Source organism: Rissa tridactyla, chromosome 7, assembly GCF_028500815.1.
Source record: "Rissa tridactyla isolate bRisTri1 chromosome 7, bRisTri1.patW.cur.20221130, whole genome shotgun sequence".
In the NCBI taxonomy this organism is placed as follows: domain Eukaryota; kingdom Metazoa; phylum Chordata; class Aves; order Charadriiformes; family Laridae; genus Rissa; species Rissa tridactyla.
Genome location: NC_071472.1, coordinates 19,444,753 through 19,460,913, shown reverse-complemented (window position 1 = coordinate 19,460,913; position 16,161 = coordinate 19,444,753). Strand labels below are relative to the sequence as shown.

The following is a 16,161-nucleotide window of genomic DNA, read 5'->3' as shown; positions in this document are numbered from 1 at the left end:
CCACATCCCATAAGAACTATGCTGCCTATAACTACGTGTAACAGCTAGTCATTTTGGTATTAGTGGGGTCAGTTGCCATAGACATGGTATCAATAAAAAGAGGATATTGCTGCAAGTAGAAGATACGACATAAATGCTGGAACTGAAATGCAGTGCAAGAGTTCAGAAGTCCATTTATTTTTACTATCTACAGAGTGAGAGAATAACTGAAAACATAGGTTTGAAATGATGGCCCCATAACTAACTACCATATTAAAAACTATTATATCAATTAATTTTCATAGCTATTTATGCGTTTGAAACCACCAGGCAGCAGTCAAAACTTTCTTCCAAACATCTAAATGACACCTGTCCTTCAGGAACTGTGTTTGGAAAATCTAAAACTGTTGTGCTGGTATTCCAACACTGTAGGACAGGACAGGTCAACAGCTGTAACTGGAGGGTGACAATCGCTGCTCTTTTACCTTTCTGCGTGCTCTGCACATTCTACGTTCAGTGAAGACAGTTACCAAGGGCAGTCAGTGAGTAAAGACTACCCTTCAAAAATCAGTTTGGGATTCTGATTAACGAATGAAATTTTAAATAAAACGAATAACATTTATTTGTAAATATAGAGACTATGATGATAAAACACTTTCACAAAATATACCTATCATCATGTGCCTATACAACCAAGACTGTTAATCCTATTTCTCTGAAATCTCAAGCAACATCACAGGATTCAGCTAACCACAAATAAAGCCAGCTACCCAGGAATCCATATTTCTGTTTGTGTTTATGATTTTCATTACATATTTTAACATCTCAGCTCCGCCTGCTAAATGGTTTCTGAATAATTTTTTCTTTGTATAGTATTTCAACATCTGTTTTTCAAAACCGTATGAGAACATCATATTCTTTTTCCCTTTGAGACAACTACTTTGAAGTAGTAAAGGAAAAAAAAAATCCAATAACACTGTGCTATATAAGGCTCTTTAGGATAAAATAGCAACTTCATAGAAATTACGTGAAGTTAAATTAAGACCAGGATATAACCTCAACTGCATGCGTGATCTATTCTTGATGTTTATTTCTTTCTCTTCAAATTAATTTTCCTTTGCCTACTGATTAAAATATTAGAGAGAAATATTATTTTTTCAGCATGATGAGAGACTATTTCACAGCAGAACTACAGTTCCTACAGTTTAACTTGTTCTGTGTATTAAGGTATATAATGTACGTTCAGAATCAGGATTTGCTATTTTCCTAGTGATAACGTACACAAAGCTCAAATGTTTTCTCTGTTGCTGTGGTTTGCTTTTCAGAGCTTAAAAATGCAAATGAGACATTTGGTTGAGACACTCCTGTTTTTCCAGTGAACAGAAGATGTGGCACACTTCAAGCATTGTTCCTTTTGGGCCCCACCCTGCCCATGCAGAGGGTTCAAACGGGTTCAGTGAAATAATAAAGACATTTCTGGAGGGGGATCTCCTCTGAAAATGCTTTTTAATGACATTTAAGTTGCTGAGGTGACCAGGCTTAATTGGCCTCAGGACAGACTAGGATCTTGTCCTTTACTAGAAGAACATTTTTGTTCTCGTATCACAGAAAACAGTCTATGATTTTTTACTGCTAAATGAAATTATATTGATTAAAGCCATTCACTTTTTTATTCCCCAAGCAGAATACTACCTGTCAAAGCTCCACAATAAAGTAAAGCTGCTTGAATGGAGTCATATTAAAAATCTTGTTATTAAGAACAAATTGATTATGACAAAATCAATCATCACTGAGAAGCACCTAACAATTCCATACCCACTTCAGTTCTTGGAGCTTGAACCTTAACTGCCAGAGAAGTTAAAATAAAGGAGGTACATCAAATTATATCCTTTTTAGATAGGTCAATATTTCAATTTGGAAAAAAACCCCATACAGATAAATATGATATAAAAATGTTGTCTGAACACTCAAGAAAATATTATAAATCATCAGTATAAGGTTATAGTAAGAGATCACTGAGTTACACCTCATTAAATAAAAATGTGTATAAAGACCTAAAGCTGAGGTTCCTCCAAGTCCTGCTTTTTATTCTAGGACTTCCAAGTTGCGTGTGTGTAAGCTTTTCCAAACTCCAAGTCAAGATAGTTTTTACTTATCTTAAGTAAATGTGCACTGCTTGTATGCATACCTCCAGTAACTACTACTTCCATATGCCAGCATCATGCCTAATTCAAATAGCTTCCACATGTTAAGTCTGCAACTACTGCAAACTTCTACTGCACACTGGTTTGCATTCTTCACAGAGAAAACATAACCTATGAACCAAAACCCCTGTGTTAACAGAAGAAATCTTACTTACGAGTACTTGGTCAGCAGATCCAAATCGTTATGCATGTTGATTGGATATGTCTCACTGAGATGAAACAGCTTCTCTAAGGCCTCATAAATGAAAATGATGCAGATAAGAGAAGCAAAAGCTTCTTCAGTAAACCGGGTAATGTAGCAAACTAGGGAGCTTGCATCAGTTGCAACAAGGATGATGCACAGGATTGCAGTCCACAGTCCAATGCTAGCTCTCAGAGAAAGGTACGACAACCCATACTCTCTAAAAAAAAGAAAAAAAATTGAACGCAGTTTATCTTTTGTCCAGCCATAGTAAATGGAGAAGAGGCAGCTCCAAATTTTCCTTTGCCTATGGATGTCCAATTCTGGGGACAGTCTGAATCAGAAATGACCTACCTATTGTGAACTGAAGATACTGTCAAGTCACCTCTTGACCTGAGCTCTCCTCCCAATCAACAGGACAGAAAGAGCTCTATCTCTACTAAAGTGAGCGAGCTGCTTTGAGAGTAGTCACAGCCATTAAGTGTATAAGGTCCACCCACTTCTTATCCCATATCCTGCCCTGTGAACAGCCAACACCTGCCAATTTCTTCTTAAGCTGCATGAGTAGCAATAGTAACAACTTTCATCAAAATCCTGTATGCTTATTGCATATGATAATATTGCTCCAAGCACGTTGGGTGACATTAGCACAGAGAACTGAAAGGTCTACCTGAAGGTAATAAAGAGTTTCTGGGGTGCTAAGAGGGGTCTCCTACTCTGTGTTGTTCAGGAGGTTCAGGAGATCTTGTTGCAGAAGTCTCTGTCACAGCAATGAGGCAGAAAAGCAGAGAGGATCACAGAGAAGCATGATGGTTGCGAAGATGCAGATACTATTTTTACCCACGCTGTGGCAGAGGTATGTCATGACGCTTCAGCCCTTCTCTGTTCAGGGGGAGGAAGGGGCAGGGTCTATATTTGTGATTATTGCAAGGTGGCACCACTGCCACTGCACTTACTTTCTGGGTGAGAGGTAACACCTTTCACGTGAGTTAGGAATGAGATAAACGACTGATTTAAATGTATTGTTTCAGAGTAGAAAATGATACAATTAAAAAACCCCAACATCCTGAAGCTTTCATTCCCTTCAAAACAGCTTTTTTCAACAAACAAACAAACAAATAAAAAACAACAATAAAATTCCCACCAACCTTTCTGCATTACCACCAGTTCACTTGTCTCAGTCACTGCATAATATTCATACTTTGAAACTTAAGCAGTGCACTCCAAAACAGAGTGTTGATCTTATTCTGCAGATCTTGGAACTTTGGGATCAGTGTCTCTACTTTTACCTAACAATACCCAAGGGATGATGCACATCATGATCTTTACTTACTTGCAAAATTTGAATAAGATCTTCTCAAATACTAAAACTGGTCCGGTGCTGCCAAGTATAGTGAGAGGCTGTCCACCAAAGAGAGAGTAGGCAATTCCAGTCATGGATGCTCCAAACAGCGATTCTATTGCACTCTGAATATGATACAGAGAGAAGTGTCCATAAATTTTCAAACAGGTTCTTTTTTACAACGTCTTAGTCTGTAGCCTTCTAAACACCAAAACAACCAGTATTTGAAGGTGATTCATGCAACAGTAAGAAAATACTAACCGCAAACCTAGGAATGTAAGTTTGTTTTAAAAGTTCAGATTTAACACATACTATACGACCTTCAGTTGCTTCTCCCAGCAGACCACCAAATGTGATGACAGGAGACATGCAAGCACAGTAGAGAAACAAAAATGATGCCAGACACTGCAGACTGAGAGCATCCCTGAAGTCACTCCAGAAGAAGGGAGCTTTTCTTTTTATATCTAAAATCAATCCTCCAAAAAATCTAAAAAAAAATACAAGATACCAAATTAATGAAAAAGGCATACCAAACTTTCTTCCACAGTATTGCTTTAAATATACTGCAGAGGAGTTATTGTTCCGTGATCAAATGATGCATACTTGTACAATTCATCCTTCCCAGAAAAAAGTTTCTGGAAACCCTGTTCTGATAACTTTAATCAGGAAATTGTGTTTTTAAAACAAACCAATTAGCATGTTTCTTCTATAAAATCTTCATCTAATCATCCAGACCCAAAACTTCGGAACAGGTGTTAGCTCCCACACATTAAACTCTATTATTTATTATGTGAAATAATTCTTTGCATTTGTTTAATCAGAGAGCTACCACAGTGTCCATTTGCCTGCACGTCTACATATAGAGCTTCACATTCTTTATTTGAGAACCTGTTCCTAAATACACCTGATGATAGAACTGAAAGTAGGCCACAGTTTTCCAAGGACAAGAACTGTCATCTTTTGTCATTTACACTACGCTAAGTATAATCAAATATTTAGGAACAGATGCTCCCTTACAGTTAAAGTAAATATCCCCACAATGCTCTCTCTGTCACAGGCACCCAACGTATTGGATGCTGCTGGGCTAAAGAGGAAGACAAAGTGCCACCATCTCCTAAATATCAGGACAATCCTTTGAGCTGTCAATTACCAGGTTCATGAGTGAAAGAATGGCTTACAGCCAGATGACCACCATCTCCTCTTCCCTACTGTGTACACCAACACTGCAGCCGAATCTTTAGCCTTATACAGGTAGGAATGATATTTAAATATCAAGAGGCAGCAAGGTAAAAGAAAAGTCTATCGCACGACTACACTGCACTAAGGCAACCACTGATGGCTGATGCACTTACATCACACCATATTAGGCAAGAGAGCATAAGTATTCCTTAGGGCAAATTTTTCCTTCCAACGTGTCTATATTGCAGCCACCGTGGTAATCATAGCTTCATGTACCAGGAGATATCATGGCTAACTGAGGTAAAAAAAAAAATGCTAGAGCTGCATAACCCGGGAACTTCAACTACAAAATAGTTGTAACCATTCATAATATATGGCACAAGACTATTCCCAACTTTTCCTTCATGCTGTACAAAAATAAGAAATGTTAGTCAAGTTTAACAGAGGTCTGACTTTTATAAATAATAGAGAAAGGAGCTTGCAATAAATACAATGTGAAAACTCAAATCTTCTTGCCCTCTCCCCCTCTCTGGAAATTAGCAGGTATTGTCCTTTTCAGCTATGGTATGCAAATCAGGAAAAATGCCTGAAAGAAATCATATGCCAAGCCAGTCATTTGAGAGAGAACCAGACCATTATGATTCCCTCGGAACGGCATCACTGAGAACACTTAAATTTGCATATGTTTTCACTAACTTTCCAGTGCGTTGCAGTTCTGGTCCAGAGTGTCCTCCAGAATGTTCTGCGTCCCCATGGGCTGCAGTCCCATTTGGCACTCCTGGGATCTTACGCTTCTCCTACCAGAAGGAAAAAATACTTCTCATGGGTCTTAGCAACCAAAACATAATTTTAGCAGAGGAAACGGGCTTTGAGAGCTGAAAGACTAAACATGTAAAATTTATTGTAAGATTCATCAATGTAACCTCTTCATAAGCTGTAGAGGAGTTCTATAACAGAAAATAGTAGAATGAATTGTGGTCTAAGAAATTTAAAGAAATTATCACAGAAAATCCTGTGTAAGAGTAGCAAGCCAGGCTGCTTTGATCAATTCTTGCAATACGCTTAGAACAAAAGCAAACCATGTCTGTTCAGAATAGTCTAAGGTGCTTATGACCAATTACCCCTGAATTTAAAATCTTTAGATATAACTATCTGTCTTTATTCAGGAGAGAACTAGTACTGAACTACAAGAAACATCATCACTATACTGTATGCTTGCAAGACAAGGGTTCTCTTAAAAAAAAAAAAGAGAATGCACAATGTCTCTATAGTGACTCTGCTAAATGCTAAATTAATGAGACTTAATTCTACCTAGCAAAAATTCATCACAACGTTTAAAAAAGTTTGAATTTTACAGCGTACAAACCTGAGAGGGAACATTTTTAGGTGGTTCTATTCGAATTGTTGGGTCCCACTCTCCAGGAGGGAGAACAGTAACCTGATCAAGAAACTCATCGATACCGGACACTAAGTCATTGCGGTCTTTTGCTTTGTAAGCAACATCATGGAACACCTGGAGAAGCGTATGCGGGAGGAAAATGAGATAGAGAAAGGAATACTCTTATTTTTCACAATAGCCCCTTTTCTCCGAAACAGAATGCACTTCATGCAGTTCCCACCAAACAAACAATCTCAGCTTCAACTGATTAGCATCTCTGGTACATAGTTTTCATACAAGTTCCAGCTGCTATGGAAAACATCCTTATGTGTGCTAAACATTCTAGAGATTTTACAGCTTAAAACACAATCAATTCCACAGGAACTTAACTGTCTAAAATGGAATCTTCTCAGTGAAGATATCCTTGCATGTGAATATTGTTTCTTATTTTGTTATCTCCTTATGGTAGCATAATCTGGGCTGTTACAGGATCATGAAATGAACTAGAATGCTATTTGTGCATGATCAGAGTGATTAGCCACATCTCATCTGAACAATTCCACACTGGAGATTCCCTATTACACGTCTACAGTCAGTACAAAATGACTAAAACCAAGCCATAAATTAAAATACCTCATCTGTCATTAGTGTTGCAATTGATCTTCCAATCTCATGGTATTGTTGCCCTTTACCCAAAGGTCCAAGAAGAATAAATAAAAATCTGTAAATAGAAGATAAATAAATAAATTGTCAATGATAGATGATTGAAAATAATTATACATACTACAGAAAAAACTTATTTAAAAATTGGACTAGAAGAACCTCCAAGACAAATATTATATATAATCTCCTTCAAGATCCTCACATGAATTTAAACATGAAGCTCTGGTTAAAAAAAATAACTTCCAAAAATAAGCTTCACAGTCAGACTTGATTGAAACTATCAAAACCTCCTTACATAACAAACCTTATATTATATAATGAATATATGCAATTGCAATCTATGTACAGAACACATTAATTTACTTAATTCAGTTAATTCAACAAAATCAACTATTTTATGGTAGTAGTCTTATTGCAATATTGGGGAAGTGAAAGTATCCCTGAATAAAAATAATTTTTAAATCGTTCTTACTCCCACTGAGGTTCTAGACAGCCTCTAATCTAGGCTTGGGGCTAGTAAGGTTCTATAAAATGCAGAGGACAGGTTCAAATTAAATAATTGAAGTTTTTGGTTTTGCTAAAATGCAAACCACAATTTTTTGTTAACATTCTTAAAGTCTTCTAAAATAAACATTTTTGCATAAATTCTTAATTGTCTTAACTTTTAATTATTTAATTTTCTTTTGGCCAAAAATCACGAAAACTTTTTCTTTTGGTGCTTTTTTTTGTTGGAAGTCGGGGGAGGTTAAGAGCAAAGGCTTCAGAAGTGTTTTTTTAAAGCCAGCTCAGTCCCTCAATGTCCTTTATACACACGCAAAAATTAGAAAAGACAAAAAAGTCATATCCAAAGTAACTACAACTTAAAGAAAATTTTATACTGTTTATCTGACTAGGTGCACAGATCTGAGTCCCAGCACTGCAATTCATCACATAACACTCCTCCTGAGTGTCACAAACAACTGGAATACACTACTGCCTTCTGTCAGAACTCTACTTCTGTAGAAACTAAAAGAGGGAAGGGCAGAGAGAGAGACAGAATCTGTGTACAAACATATGCACAAATACCAAAAAAAAGGTGAGAGACTGCAATAACAGTTAACTCAATGAACTCAGATATGGGAGAATCACTTTGGAGTTTTGATCTGAATCAACCCCAGCAGGAAACTACGAATCTGCAGATCTATTTAAATGCTTTCTATTTGACTACGAAGTCTATTTTAAACACTTTCTAAAAATTCCTCGCAATTTGTTCACAGAACCGAAGTACTTCATCAGACAAAGTTTCACCTTAGAAAAAATGACTCTAATAAAAATTTATGGTTAAAAGTCACATTTACTACCATGTAAATATCTGCAAAGTAACTTTCAGAGAAGCATGATATTTACAGCGTGTTCTTCATCCTTTCGCTATCCCTAGTCATTCAAATAATATAGTTAGGTTTTGCCCTTTACTCAATTCCTTCTTCATTTTTTTCTTCTGGACATAATTATGCAGTATCACACAAGTATTTTCAGTTCTAGATGAAATGTTCTAAGCAGCTGAATATTTCACCTTAGTATTTCATCTGCAGTATTACAAGTTTGAATAGAATAAACTGTGTTGTAACCTAACAAGCTATCATTTCTCCTTCTCCAAAGAATGATTATCTGCACACACAAATGGCATGTTTCTTAATATACCCACACATCATTTAAAGGATGAATGGAAAGATGTCTCTAAGAGATGTCTTTGTTAAAGAAAGAACCAAACTCAATAAATGACAAAGTTGAAAGTCACACCACCCTGCCTCCACAAGGTACTCAGAAAAACAAGAAGAGAAATAAATCCAACTGTACCTTGTTGGAATTGGAACTTCAGCTAGTCCCGTAAGCAGCACTGCAGGAGATAACCTAACAAAAGCAACAACCGCACGGTCCAGGAACTCCAGTTCACCAACTAAGATGTTCGACGCTTCAGCTCCAGGTGGTATCTTTTTCATGAAGTGTAGGTCAACCTGGGAAAGGTATATTAAATTGCAATCTAAAAGCTATTCATGGGGATTTTTTCCCCGTTATGTTGACAGAGGCTTTCTGTTCATTGCACTATAATCTTAGTTATTTCAATTATACAGTTTCTACTATTCTTGTCTGTTGAATAATTTTTTTTAAAATAAAAATGTTTCTCAAAACCAAACAACTCATCTTTCATTACTTGACTAATTTTTCTCGGAAACATGGTTAAAGTACTGCAGAATTAATTTATAAAGACAACAAACCACATTCATAATCTTGTTAAGAATAGAGTAATAATTTCCTATTAGTAAATTTTATCAATAATCATAACAGCATCAATAATTCATAACAGAATGAATAAGTCATAACAGTAGAAGAAATGAAGACACCTTATTTTTCCATAATTAACAATTCTGCAAATCATGAATTCATAGTTGCTGTACAATAATCTCAATTAGAAGAACAAGTTGCACTACATGTAATTTTCCTTCTACTACTTTAAGTGAGATGTAATTTTGCTTTTGGATTTAATGGAAGACAGTTGTCTTCCTGCTGAAAATGACAGAAAATAACCTATGACCACAATTGTCTCAAGAGTAAACCGAAAGAGCAAAGCAGAACAAAAACTTCAGAGTTTTAAGGCAGTGACATTGACTTTTATGGGAAGGTAGGAAAAGGTAGAGAAACAGCTTCATCATGGCACTGCTATATAAGCTCACGGTATTTGCCAAGGAATGTGTTCACTTGTATTTATTTCCTCAGTATCAGTCTAGAGTTTACTCTGTAACAAAGATTGACATGGAGTAATAGAGTATATAATGTATGTTTGATTTCATTATGCACCAGTATTATCTACATCTCAAAATGCATGAATTTTGTCATTTGCTTTCCTTTTATTAATCTAAACACAACAACAGCAACCAAATCCAATATAAACTGTTAAAGTGGACCATTTTAATGTCTATCTTACAGCCATCTGTCAGCACTAGTTTGCATAGTTTTTGGTAATATTTAGAAAATTGTTTTCTTGCAAATGGCTCTGGCACTAAATCAGAATTCAGATATAACACAGTTGCCTGTGTAATGAAATCTTCTTTCCCTTAGATCACAGAGAGATGCCTAATGCTACCCTAAGCTAATCTAGAATGACAACCAAACACCTCAGGAAGTTAAACAAGCATCGAATCAACGTGGAAGGTTGGAGTCCAAGGACTTTTTCAAGGTAAAGTATCAGTGAGGTAAATTCTATTCCCCACTCAAATCATAAAACAACTCTTCAGGGTTAAATACAAAACCCAAACAGATTTACTCTGCGCTGAATTTTGATGTCATAGGTCATTTACAGTTGACAGAAAGGAAGTGGTCTTTCAGGCATGTAGCAGTGTGCATTCTGTACCAATTTTACCTTGTGAATGGATTTAACATTTAATAAATAACGTCTCATGTACAACGTAATACAGTTGTCACCTTAAGGTCCTAAATATACAGATCACAGGATCAAGTTTCAAATCTGAAATAAACATTCAGTCTCCTGTCTACCAGAAAGTACTTCCAGATATGTTTCCTGTACTATTTATCAGCTTGAGATTCTGAAATCTTTAGGTAGTGAACAGAACCCCAGTCAAAACGAAAGTACTTGGCAGAGAAGCATCCAACTGGGAAAATACACCGGAACCCTGGGTGTTGCTTCCATTACATAACGAGAGCAGAGGTGGCTCTGGAGTGAGTTTGGGGCAATGGCAAAAGCTACATCCTTCAAATGCTTCATCTAACCTGTCCATCATACATCTCTTATCACAAGAGGTCTTCAGCTAGATAGACCTCACGTGCATCTTACTCTGCACCCTAACCTGAGCAACATTCGTGACCTGGCACTAAACAGTATCAGCAAGCTCTGATTAAACATAAGACTAAATAATGTGAAGGCCATTCCCCTTCAGGACAATCAAGGACTGAAAATGGCGGTGAGGGCCTCCCCCAGAACCAAACATAAATTGACATAAGACAAACAGAAAATACCCAACATAATTTCTTGGGAAAGCCCTGACACACAGTAATCAAATTTATTTATAAGCAGGGCCAACCACTATTCAAAAGCAAGTCAATTATTTCACATGGTATTTGAAAGACCAAACTCCACCAGTATGGGACCAGGGTTTGATACAGAAATACCGTGGTCCATGTGGAGCATAGGAATGTTGCCATGAGAAGGGACACGGGTGCAGTCTCTTTGTGCATTTTGTATTTCAGGACAACTAGGGTTCCCTTCAGCCTCTGGCATAAGAAACAGAGAGAAGCCAAGTGCAGTTGTTGAACTGCCATCCCCATCCCGCTCAGAGACAGGATAAAGTGGTGCTGTGACAGATCACCTCCACATCACCCTGGGAATACAAAGTCCTCATGGTGTCCCCAGAGGAAGAGAAGTGACAACATTTACAAGCACAAATATCAGAAACTATGTCTTCCTCTCTGTGCTACTAAAGTAACATTAAAGACAGCTTTTAGTGCCATGTCTCACATCATTCGTTAAGTAGATACCAATACAATCAACACAGCCTCAGTGCTGTATTCAGATTAAGTCAACTTCTTGAATCAACTCCAAAATTTGGAATATTAGAAGTAGCCCAAGGGAGACAGATTAGCAAGCAGAGAATATGCGAGGTAGTCAAAGGTGCTTTTTTGCAGAAGATAAATGAAATTAATATGTGGAATAAAATTAGAGCAAGAAATCACAATACTCAAGAGAAAATTAGTGCACTGCTCTACTTTCCTCTCAATCTGTGCATATAATTCCAATTATAACCGTTGGGAGTTATTGCAATAGCACATTTCAAGGGGAAATTGTACTTTACTTATGCATCTTCAAAAGGATAAATGGATCTATTTAAAGGCAGTCAAAAAAGGTATTTAGATTACAATCCTTTACTGTTACTTCATTCCTGCAAACAAAAGTTGTTCCTTTCATATTCCTGACACCCTTGTTGGTATCTAACACTGCTGAGGCTAGCCAAAAGATGACATGTCAATCTCCTCTCAGGCCAGTTTAAATAGGAACAGCTCTTTTGATCAGCAAAGCTGCAGCACTACAAAGATAGTGAGTGAAGGATCAAACGACACAGCCTCCACTCTTGTTTAATACGAATATCATTGCAGCTAGATAACAGACTGGGATTTTGATCCTACAGCACTTAAAGCAATTGGGAAAACATACAAGAAAAGCACTACTGGATGTCTTGTCGTTCCCTTTGGATTGTTATGAGCTTCACCTCTGCACAGCTTAATTTTGAATAGACAGCTTTATTTCTATTTGATATCCTTTACAAAATTTTACATCTTGTTATTACAAAACCTGCCAAAACAATTAGTTTTAGTTAACACTTTTAATGGAAGTATCAGGAAACCAAAATCATACTTGACTTTTTAAAGCATTATAATTTTGGTTTTAAATATTTTTAAAGTATTAGCATAAAATTTTTAAGAACTTGTCACTGTTTATAGATTTCCTTGCTACCTCTGTAGAAATGTGGTCCATAATACATCACCAGCCAGCCTCCTTTCTTCTCACTGTCTTTGACAAAAAGATCTGTTTCCCGTCTTTATTTCAGCCATACACCATTCCTAGTCTGGCATGTTCAGTCAAGAATTCAAATGGTGAAAATAGCTACTGCTGCTAGGAAATAAGTCTGGCACCAGATGGAGCAATCACATAACTGTACTTTTAGCTCAGCTGCACTAACATTAAGATTCAACAGACTCAAAGTGCTGTTCTTTAGAATTTTGGTTTAAATCACCTTTCTTCGCTTACTCAACCTTTGTTGTATTAACGTGTCAGCTGAAGTCATCTACCCCTGTCAGGTCTGTCATCTGTATCTACCGTGACAGTTTGTTTTAGGTACATACAGACTTCTTAAACAAATTAGGATTCTCCTTTACATTAAAGCTGAGAGGCTGTTTGCTTTTCTTTGCTATCTAACATTGAACTGTCATTGCAATCTCCACTACTGAACAGTTAACATCTTTTGTGAAGTGTACTGAAATATCTTGGCTTGCCAAAAGAATTAAGTTATAGGTTTACAGAAACACATTCTGTTTGAGACATCTGGAATCCACGAGTTCAGGTTATAAAAAGCGTTCATGCATTACTTCTACAAAAAGTAAAAATCTGAGAGGTAAATCTGAATTTTAAGAATTCTGAATTACTTTCCTACTTAGATAATTTTCTGTTAATTTTTAAAAATTCCCCTTACAGATATACACTTATGATATTTTCAGGCAATAAATTTATCTCTGTTCCTAAACTCTGATTTCCTTTTACCAGTAATTTAGTAATAAATTTTAGTTTCATTTTTAAATTTTAATTTCAATTTTTAGCAATTAAAAAAATTCTTTTTTGTTATATACAAACTATGTTGCAGTGCACATGAAACTTTAATACTGAAGTAAAATTTGCACTTGCTTTTCCTGATTCACATGGATTCATTTTATTTAATTTAAAAGATGTATTTGGTAGTCATAAAGCTATCTTCACCGTCAGCGAACACTTACCTTGCTGAAGTCAACAGTGCTATTTTCTCTGCTCACATCATTTTTGTTTTCAATACAGGCTGGAGCAGACTGTGGGGAAACAATCTGACCTGCTAAAAAAAGTACCATTATTACAGAATACTAACAATTACCTCTATAAACAAAGTAACATCTAATGAAATAGTTGTTAAAGAACTAGGTACATTTCATATCAAATGTATATAAAGCATTCGAACATGGCATTTTAATTAAAGTCTTATTTAGAATAACATATTCTCGAAAGACAGAACATTTATCATGTGCAGTTAGGAATGGGAGAACATAATTTAGAAAATGTAAAAGATACTCTTGAATATTGGAAGACAAACTTTCTATGCTAATTAAAGCTTATGATTTTTAAGATATTACATTTGAGGAATGTCCTGCATTCATATAGTTTTTGTAATTAACTTGAGGAGCTGCCAATTCTGAGCAATGTCTGTCTACAAGAATACTCCTCCCTGAATAAAACATGTCCTGATTATAACAACTACAAAACCAAGCGTAAAAGCAGGCTGCTATAAAAATAGATGTATTGGAAATTAAGATGATTTAAAAACTCAGCATTGAACAATGTGATTATTGACATGTATAAAACAAATGTTTCAGCAAACACATTTTCAAAAAATTCCAGTGAGGATTTAGTAAAAGTATTTTATAGAAGTTTTAAAAATGTCTTAAGATGAGAAGAAGTGTTTAAACAGGCCTCAGTCTCATGTAAGCAAACAGTACGCCTTGTGATCAACAAAATTTTGCCAACAAAAGCTCAAGAGGAAAAACAGGATTAAGTAACAAGTATATGTCTCATAAAGCATATTTTTTACTTAATGCCAGCATTGCCCCTGTGCACGGCCAGAGGGTGTGGGGCTGGAACAGGGCAGCATGCAAGCCCCACAGGGTGATGGGCTGCTCCCTGCTTGCCTTCACTCTTCCTCCCTCCCTAGCATGGCAGGAGCCGCGCGCAGCTCTGAACACCACAACAAAGTACAAGAAAGAGTACCAAATATATGAGCCAACTATCTCTTACTGCCCTAACACATACCCAGGAATAACTACAGAGTCCAACTGGCCCAGAGTCAGCATCTCGTGCCCAGCATATATTTGTTTCCATAGCAAATAAAGTCTCTCATATGACTGAGAAATGATGATGTGAAAACATTGGTTCTGGTGAAAATCAACCTAAATTTGCACAGTAACAAAGACCATATGTTCATGATACTTGAAGATGAAGACAGTCAGAAAGTCCTAGGCTAGGCACATTGTCTGGGCCATTCAAAAAGCCACGGCGTGTCCCCTCACACGGCTGTTACACACGCTTGCAGGCCAAGCACGTCCTCAGCCACAGCCACGAAACAGAGCGCTTCACAGGATCCAGTCTGAACAGGACAGGAGACTTTCAAGAGTATCTCGGTCATTGCCAAAATACTGAAGTATCCAGCTTCTGTCACAGCTGAGCACTACAGTATCCCTAAATCTGGTCATGAATTCCCAGTTGAAACATTTACTGAAGGAAAAGGTTGGTTTTCATGAAAATCAACATCTCACTTTCCACTAGGCAAATCTCCCATGACGCAAAACGGGTTTTAGACTCTTGTGCTGCATCCTGGCAGCATAGCCAGAGAGATCTCAATTTGATTAGGAAGTACAGGAACAGAATGTTTTAAAATATATTGCTAGAAATCTTATTATTAAATGTATCAATCTTTAAAATGTAAATATTTTCTCTCTGATTCAGGACAGGGGGAGATCAAAACAAGAATAGAAGTTAGGGCTTTTGTTCAGCACTACAGTGAAATAAACAGAGAATGGCAAAAAACCAGACATGACAAGCATGTTAATCTATCCAAGTAGACAAAAATAAGTCAGGGTTAGAATTTACATATAACAAGAAGAAAGGATTGATTTCAGAAAACAACATATTAATGTAACTTAAAGGAGTCCACATGTAAAAACAATATTAATTCCTAAATGTCACAAGAGACAACTTTTGCAAACTGGAAGCTAGAAATTATTAAATATGCAAGATGCTTATAAATGGTCATTCAAGTTGTCTTAGTTAGACCTTAAAGAAAAAACACTGAGTTCCATCACTGTTACACCATCACCTTTACACTACGTATTGCCATACACTACTTCACACTGTAATTATTTTCTTTATTGTTTATTTAACAGTCTTAGAATTATTTTTACAGGAATCATCTTGTCATATTATAACTATTAAAAATAATATATACATTTTATTTCTGTACTATTTTGGAGATTTTAATAACACAACAAAAAAGCCTTTCACTAGGAAGGGAAAATTTCTGCCCTACCTTACTCCTAGAAAACTTTAAATCTAGTAACATTAGACCTTCTGCACTTTTAATTTCTTCCTTTTAGACATTCATCTATATTCTAGGATTTACATAAAGGGCAATACTTGTAATAATTATTCATACTAAGGTATATACTACTTTACAAAGATGTTACAGGAAAGCAGTTCATTATCTTTTGGTTGCTAATTGGGGATTTACATCTATACTTTTTTTTTTTTTGGACCCAAAAATTTAAGAAAGTGAGCGCACGGATATCTGCCAGGGAGATAACAATATTGACCAACAAAGGAGCCAGAACATGGACCACCTGTTATAACTACTGAAGTTTTAATATCACAACTGGAGGTGTCAAAAGCCTCTAA

The 16,161-nt window shown here is 36.3% G+C and overlaps 1 protein-coding gene across 2 annotated transcripts in view; it reads right to left on the bottom strand.

Annotated features, from left to right (window-relative positions):
- SLC4A10 (solute carrier family 4 member 10) overlaps window positions 1-16,161 on the bottom strand; it is a 126,969-nt gene that overhangs the window by 31,116 nt on the left and 79,692 nt on the right. For both annotated transcript variants that reach the window (XM_054208598.1, XM_054208597.1), the window contains exons 7-14: window positions 13,464-13,555; window positions 8,763-8,920; window positions 6,897-6,984; window positions 6,252-6,398; window positions 5,582-5,682; window positions 4,019-4,193; window positions 3,698-3,831; window positions 2,339-2,584 (exon numbers count right to left, since the gene is read on the bottom strand). In XM_054208598.1, the coding sequence (XP_054064573.1) occupies window positions 2,339-2,584; window positions 3,698-3,831; window positions 4,019-4,193; window positions 5,582-5,682; window positions 6,252-6,398; window positions 6,897-6,984; window positions 8,763-8,920; window positions 13,464-13,555 (1,141 nt within the window). The remainder of the gene's footprint in view (window positions 1-2,338; window positions 2,585-3,697; window positions 3,832-4,018; window positions 4,194-5,581; window positions 5,683-6,251; window positions 6,399-6,896; window positions 6,985-8,762; window positions 8,921-13,463; window positions 13,556-16,161) is intronic.